At 40.6% G+C, this 7,661-nt stretch overlaps 1 protein-coding gene across 2 annotated transcripts in view; it reads right to left on the reverse strand.

Annotated features, from left to right (window-relative positions):
* Window positions 1-4,803: 4,803 nt before the first annotated feature.
* Window positions 4,804-7,661, reverse strand: part of PFN2 (profilin 2) — a 7,853-nt gene continuing 4,995 nt past the window's right edge. The window contains exon 3 of one of the 2 annotated variants that reach the window (XM_050966197.1): window positions 4,804-6,525. In XM_050966197.1, coding sequence (XP_050822154.1) covers window positions 6,428-6,525 — 98 coding nt within the window. In that variant the 3' untranslated portion in view covers window positions 4,804-6,427. Of the gene's footprint in view, window positions 6,526-6,632; window positions 6,834-7,661 lie in introns of those variants that run through there. The other variant, XM_050966196.1, reaches the window with a different exon arrangement.

The following is a 7,661-nucleotide window of genomic DNA, read 5'->3' on the forward strand; positions in this document are numbered from 1 at the left end:
GCCGTAATCAAATGCTCCTTAGAGCAAGTTAGTCAAAAATAACCTCTCCCTTTCTCTCCTCTGTTATAGGATTTAGACCAGGGGTGGGCAAACTTTTTGGCCACTTCAGGTTTCCAAAATTGTTTGGAGGGCAGGTTAGCGGAGGCTGTGCCTCCCCAAACAGCCAGGTGTGGCGTGGCATGGCGTGGTCTGGCCTTGCCCCCTATTCGATCCCTCCTGCTTCTTGCCTTATCCTTCCCTCAGGACTCCTTCTCCATCCAACTCCCCCGTTCCGTCTCGACAACCCCCGCCACCCCATCCTCTCATTCCTGACTGCTCCCCTGGGACCCCTGCCCCATCCAACTACCCCTTCTCCCTGACCACCCCCAGGACCCCTGCCTCTGATTGCCCCCTGCTGCCCCAGCCAACCCCTCCCCCTCCATATTCCTGACTGCGCCCCCAGGACCCCTGCTCCCATTTAATCCCCATTCTCCACCCTCGGACCACCCCAACCCCTATCCACACCCCCAGCCCGACCCCCACTCTGAACTCCCCTGCCCTCTATCCAATCCCCCCGCTCCCTGCCCCCTTACTGTGCTGCCTGGAGCACCAGTGGCTGGCGGCACTGCAGCCGTGCCACCCAGAGAGCCAGCACAGGTAGCTGTGCTGCCCGGCTGGAGCCAGCCACACCACCGCACAACACAGAGCACCGGGTCAGGTCGAGTTCTGCAGCTGTGCTGCCCCAGGAGCTCGCAGCCCTGCCTCCCAGAGCACTGAGCCAAGGCACAGTGAGCTATGGCTGCAGCAGAGGGGGAACCACAGGGGGCTAGCCTCTAAGGGCAGGAGCTCAGTGGCTAGGAAAGAGGGTCCCACAGGCCTTTGCCCTAAATAATAGACAACTTACTGCAAGAAATAAGCAGTAGAAGATTACCAATATAATAAAATGCAGCATCTTTAGGAGAGGAAAGTTACAAAAAAACAAACACCCAAACCCTAGTATGGTGACATTCAGTTTCAGAGAGGGGGATTTCAAAGCTTGTAAAAATGGCACTGAAGTCAAAAGCAAAGACATTCAAATCCTTTTGGCATGGACACTATTTAAGGTAACATTTCTCAAAGTGTGAAGCATGCACCCTTAGGAGGCATGAAGGACTAGCCAAAGGGTGGAGTAAAGGAAAGCAAACATTTATAAAGTGAGGTGAGTGCAATCAGTCTGAGTTTGTAGAGAGCTTGAAACAATGGCTCTGGAATTACCCTATTCATTTCACTGGGTGCCAACTCAGATGCCACTTACACTGTAATGTTAACATTAACTATTTCACTGTTCAATGCATCCCAAAAGAGGCACAGCATTACTTAATGAGTAGTGCAGATGTATACATTAAGACATTCAGGCCTTTATCAACACATTAGTAGGATTACAGGGAGGGGAAGAGGGACACAACTGGTTCAATTTTCCAGAAAAGAGGGAGGGTTCAGATTTCAAAAGTTTAGGAAACAGATTTAAGGAAACAGTGGAGAGTCTCAGATGGCATGCATACCTCTGAACAAGGCAAAAAGTAACCCGGTATGGCTAAACAGAAAACTCAAGAGATCCTTCAGAAAATGGAAATCAATGCCTAGCAAAGACAGTAAGAGTATAAATTAACCAGGCAACATGCAAGGAGGAAGTTAGGAAGGCTACACCAGAATCTATAAAGTAAATAGCTAAAGATATGAAAACAAATGCATTTTTTAATTATGGAAGAAAGGCTATAAGAATCCATGGTTGTGGTGGACAGCAAGGGATTAAGTGAGCAACTAAGAAGTCGTCACATTTAGCTTTTCTGTAGCATCCTTCTGTTCATTAATTTTCACTACAGAGGATATTGGAAAGATACCTACTCTTTTCAGTAATAAATGATCTGGCTGAACTACTAATAAAAACTATGAAATTTCCCATTAAAATCAGTGACTATAATAGAGGTGTGCATGCTAGAAAATTACATTTTTTTTTTTTAAAAGACTGGGAGCTATAAACTAGTAAAATTTATTTCTGTACTTGGCATAATGGTTGGAACAGTAACAAATAGAACTATTAAAACACCTAGATTATCGTGATAGGATAGGGAGTAAGTAGCAGGCTTCTACACGGGGAAGTTGTTCCTCTCTAAATATTCTTTAAACAGTCAATAAAGTGGATAAAGACTGGTCATTTAGAATTTCAGACAGCCTTTAACAAAATTTCTCATGTAGTTGTTAATTAAAGTACTCACGGGGGAATGAAGCAAAGAACTAACACGTACAAGAAACTGAGATAGAAAAGAGAAGGAATTAGTCAATTTTTATCATGACAGTTTAAGCAAGGGGAAGTCATAAGGTTCTGTATAAGGACTGGTGATATTTAAGCTATTAATGATCCAGAAAAAAGGAGCAAGGTAGCAGCAAGGTTTGCAGATGATAGTTTAGGTGAGTCAAGACCAAGCAACTCTGGAGGGATCCTAACAAAGTGAAGGATGGAAAACACTATTGCCCATGAAATTCACCAGAGACAAAAGCAAGGTAATACACAATAGAAGGAGTAATTTGCCCTAAAAATACTCCTTACTAGGTTCTACACTAACATACCTAGAATTTTTTTCTAGTATGTGAATAACACAAAGACCTCTGCTAAAATTTCAGCATGGATCACAAAAGGAAACAATTGACAATAAGGAACAGGATGAAGAATACTAAAAACAGGCTATGATATAAATGAATGGTATTCCCTCACCTGAAATACTATATTAAACGTTGGTGGCCAGGTCTCAAAAAACAGCAGAAACTGAAGTTCAGACAAGCAGTGAAACTAGGCATGAAATAGCTTACCTGTGCAGAGTGATTGCCAGGGAAGTGCAGTAAGAGGGAATGTGATAAAAGGTATACAAAATGGATGTTATACAGAAAGTAGATTGAGCACTTTCCTGTAGTGTTCTTGTATTATGAGAAGACGAATGAAAGACTGCAAACTTTAACAGAACAAAATATTTTATTCATACAATGCAAGAGTCACTCTATGGAACCCTTTGCTACAAGATACCACTGAAGTCAAGAGCTTATCAGATTTGAAAACAAACAATTAAACATGTATATGGATAATGAGAACATCCCGAGTTACAAGGGGGGGGGGGGAGTCTGGTGGAGACAATCCCTCAAGCTTCGGGGCATAAATGAGTCTCAGTGATTTTCCCTGCAAATAGGTTATTCCTTACCTGTCTATTGCAAGGTTTCTTCTGAAAGATCTGATATTGGCTACTGTCAGATGTTACTTGACTAGATAGACCACAGGACTGATCTAACAGATTGTTTCTTATTTTGGTGCTAAAGGAATACTCCAGACTCAAAACTTTTTTAAAAAGGGAGGGATGATGTCTTTGCAGCATAGTGGAATTGTCAGATACAAGAGGAAGTGGAACTGAATTAGGAGGAAAGGAGAGACCAATATTAGCAACATAAGAAAACAAAAGGTTAGGCAACAGATGCAAAATTTTTAGTCAGGTGGCATAAGATATGGATGTGAAATAAAGGTAACAGTGAAAAAAGTGCCCCCTTTGACTAAGGATGGTCATGGGGAAGTTACTACTTAGCCAGATGAGAATACTTGTGGTGTGTAAGCAGCAGGCTCAAAGACTGAACGGAAGGCCAGGGAAGATTGTTTAAGACAAGCAGTAGGACAGGACAGATGAGATTTTTCCAAGCACAGTTTTAAGAGGAGCCATCTGGAATCTTAGGGCTTGTCTACACTGGCAATTTACAGCACTGCAACTTTCTCACTCAGGGGAGTGAAAAAACACCCCCCTGAGCGCAGCTAGTTTCATCGCTGTAAAGCACCAGTGTAGACTGTGCACTAGCTCTGGAAGCGGTGCTCCCAGCATTGGTAGCTACGCCTCTCATGAAGGGGGTATTTTTTAGAGCACTGGGAGAGCTCTCTCCCTGCTCCCTGCGCTCTGCCGTGACCACACAAGCCATGTTAAAGCTTTAGCATTGTCAGTGTAGACTAGCCCTTAGTTAAGATTAGTTTGCCCTTGTTTCCTTTCTTGAACAGGTGTAGCCTATGAAGGAAAGGTTAAGTTTCAAGTGAACTTCCAGAGAATTCCTATATCCTCAAAGTGCACTATCTTCAGAAGTAGCCATCATGGCCAGTACCAATGTAGCTGGTATCCTGAGGACTGGCTGGCAGAATTTGTGCACAACGATCAGTCAAGACATGTGAAAGACTTGCAGGGTTTGAAGCTGGTTAACTAGCTGGGTGCTAAACTGTTTGACATGTTTTCTCTAAGAGCAGTGTGGATTTGTACAGAGGGTTAGCTCTTATACTAATGGATACATTAGTACAGCACTGGTCATATCCAGCCTGTTTTAAAGGAGTGTAGGTTGCAAAAAGTGTTTATGCATTCACATACCATTGAGGAGGCTTGGGTAGACAATGTTTAAACAACATGCCTAACAGTAAAGAGAAACTGCCATGAGATCTGCTGGATTAGTGAAGTTAACAACACTAGTTTCCCTTAAAGTATCCCCTTCTACCATACAAGACTTTGAAGAAGCAAACATGAAGACTATTAGAGCTCTTGCTATGACTGAAGCTCAATAAGTGGCTAAGTCAGTTTAGTGTTCTAAACAGTCATCTTTACAGCAAAAGGACTAGTACATCAGTACAGTAATGCTGTTCCACAAGTTTATAATTCCTGCAGAGCTGAATTACATTTTGAGAAACACACAAACACAAAGTTAGTGTAGTAAGCTACACGATGAAGTATATTGCTTCAGAAAAGTCTGGTGCATAAAAAAGTTACAAGAGTCTGATTTTATTTGGTTGGAATAAATTTATTTCGTCTGTAAACAAGGTGTTTAATAGTTATGGCATTTTTTGAAATGCATATTAAATCAGATGAGTTAGACTGTATCCCAGATGTAAAAGTGCAGGGAAAGAAATGGACAAATCAGCAACAAGAATTTGTTTAAATCTGTACATTATCCACAAGGCCCAAATAATAGAAGCAAATACTAGAATGTCCCTAAAGTAGTGCCATTCAAAGGAAATCCTTATAGTCAGTTAAAATCCATCTCACAATAGCAACAGTTCATTTTTTTTTTAAACAATAGTATGGCACAGAATACATATTAAAAAATTCATCACAAGACAGCCAAGTCAGTTATTCCAACCAATACCATCTCCCATTTATTCTTTTGTATACAGAGTTCTGCAGTTCTCTTTAAATGGACATACAAGTTTGTACCGTGCTTGAATGGACAATTTGGTTACACATTTTAGATGACTAGTGCAGGAGGCAGTTTACTCCACAATTTCTGCAGCAAGGGTGTGGCAGGCCAAATGACTATTTCAAATTTGAAACAGTATCATTTTAACAATTTTAAAGTTATGAACTACCACCCCTCACACAAACATTGGTATTAAAGCAGCATGTTTCTTTACATTATCAGTTAGATCTGCCAGAAAGATTGGAGTATAGGCTATCAGTATATAGCTGAAGGTGGCAGTTTTCCACAATGACCCTGTAGTTTCATATAAAACCCCAAGCTGCAAATTAAAAATTGGTCCTATGAAAAACTGAAAATCGGACACACTCCAGATGGTTATGTTGGGATATCTAATGTCCACAATGGCAGCTTTTCATAACTCAACTACAGAACTGGAGCTGGCCAAAAAAAAAAAAAAAAAGTGCCTGAGCTATTGCAATGATGGAATGTCCCTAGGTATTCACCCAGGACAGTGGTGGTAAGATCATGAAGAAAATGCATCTACATCTTTTGATAGTTTTGCAGTTACACCCATTAAGCAGTGTGTGCTTCAGACACTATGAAGAGTTTTGTAAGTTTGCAGTGAAGTGCAACAACAAAACTAATGAAACACAATAGCTTCTGAGCGCAAATTGGTTAAACAAACCCGGCACTGTATAAAAATAGGTGGAAGCAAACAAAATGTGGATGAAAGAGTAGACAGGGAGAGAAGTAAAGATATGCATGCACTTCCCCCTGCAACCATGCTCTACAAAAGGAAGACTAAATGAGCTGTGTAATTGCTCAAAGTGCTGAAGAGACATTGATCAAATTAGATTGTACAATCGGCACCTTGTTTAGTGTTTAAATTGTTTTAGTTGTCAATATCGTATTAATTGCTAAGACAAAGCAAAGCCTAGACTTGAAATTCTCCCCCTCCTAAAACATTTTTCAAGGTATCATGCATATCATTTTTATGCTGCAAAAATGGTGCCAGATATGGGATTTGGTTACATACAGTGGTTAACATACAAATGAACACGAGGGTAACTGGAATCATGATATTAGAAAAAAATGGATAAATAAAAAAACCAAAAAAACATAAAAACTACCATCTACAGTCTGGCAGCACAGTGAACATAACTGGTTGGTGATGAAGACAGTTGCTAGGTGGATGGGGAGAGGCTGCTTAGATGTCAGACCTCCTCAGGTATAAAGCCAGTTCATATGCTTTCTTGTTCCGTGTCCCTCCATGGACACCTTCCTTTCCCATAACTATAACCAATGCTGGAGTACACAATGAAACAAAACAGAAATGAACAGAATTAAAGAAAAAAAAACACCTTTCCCCACCAACAAAGGGATACAAAGGAGACACAGGTTCATACCCCATCATCCTGCATTGCTAATAAAGTTTCCAGAATGTAAGGTTTAAAGCTCACTGCCAGGAAAGTTTAATAGCAATTTTCCCCTAATACTTAACAGTCTGCCTAGCAACTAGAACCCAGAGTCTCTCAAGTATTTTGCCATTGAGTATGCCTTCTTATTCAATCCGCCTCCATGGACCCCTTCTTTGCCCATTACAAAGACCAAGACTGAAAGAGAAAAGAAAAAAAAAAAAGAGGTTTTAAAGGAGTGTGTTAGGCAAGGAAATAATGCAAGTTTTAATCAGATATTGCAATAAGTACACAAATTCAAGTTTTAATGGTTGGCTATTAAGCTGGCTTTACAGGAGCTTTCTAAAGTACAGATGTAGACAGGGTTGGGAGGGAGTATCCTCTATGACTTCAAAGATGGAGTAGTTGTGTGCTAGCCATAAGACTTTTCAAAAAACCTGAACATATGCTGTAACTTCCATTTTAAAGATAAAATGTATCATGGTGCCTGTTACCATCTGACCTCTCTGACCAGGAAACCCTGGGTACATCTTATAAAGTAGACAAAGTAATGATGTAAAAAGGAGAAAGGTAGCAATGTCAGTAGACATAGGAGATTCTAGTATTTTTAGACTAGAGATTAAGTTCAGAGTGGTAATGGGTACATTCCAACTTTATTAAGTGTGTTTTGTTTGGCAGTTTATTGGTAAACTTTAAGTAACTTTTAAGTAGGCTGTATTTATGACACTACTGTAAGAGTAAAGCAACAACTCAGTTCTGGGTGAAATGTTGAGTCCCTCCTTCCATTATAGTGCAATTAGCTTTTTGTATGGAGTAAAGTAATTCTGAGCTGATTTTAAATCTAGTTTCCCCTTTCCCTCCACAGTAAGTTGACTACAAAAATAACAATGTTGCTTTATTGAGAAGAGTTTCCTACAGAACTGTAGTCAGTAGAACATTACATGTCATGAGGCTTTATGTGCTAACTGCCACCAGATGTCACTAGAACAGAGTACATGTAAACTTGGAAGGATTAGATTTTTGTAA

This window comes from Gopherus flavomarginatus, chromosome 8 (assembly GCF_025201925.1).
Source record: "Gopherus flavomarginatus isolate rGopFla2 chromosome 8, rGopFla2.mat.asm, whole genome shotgun sequence".
NCBI lineage: Eukaryota > Metazoa > Chordata > Testudines > Testudinidae > Gopherus > Gopherus flavomarginatus.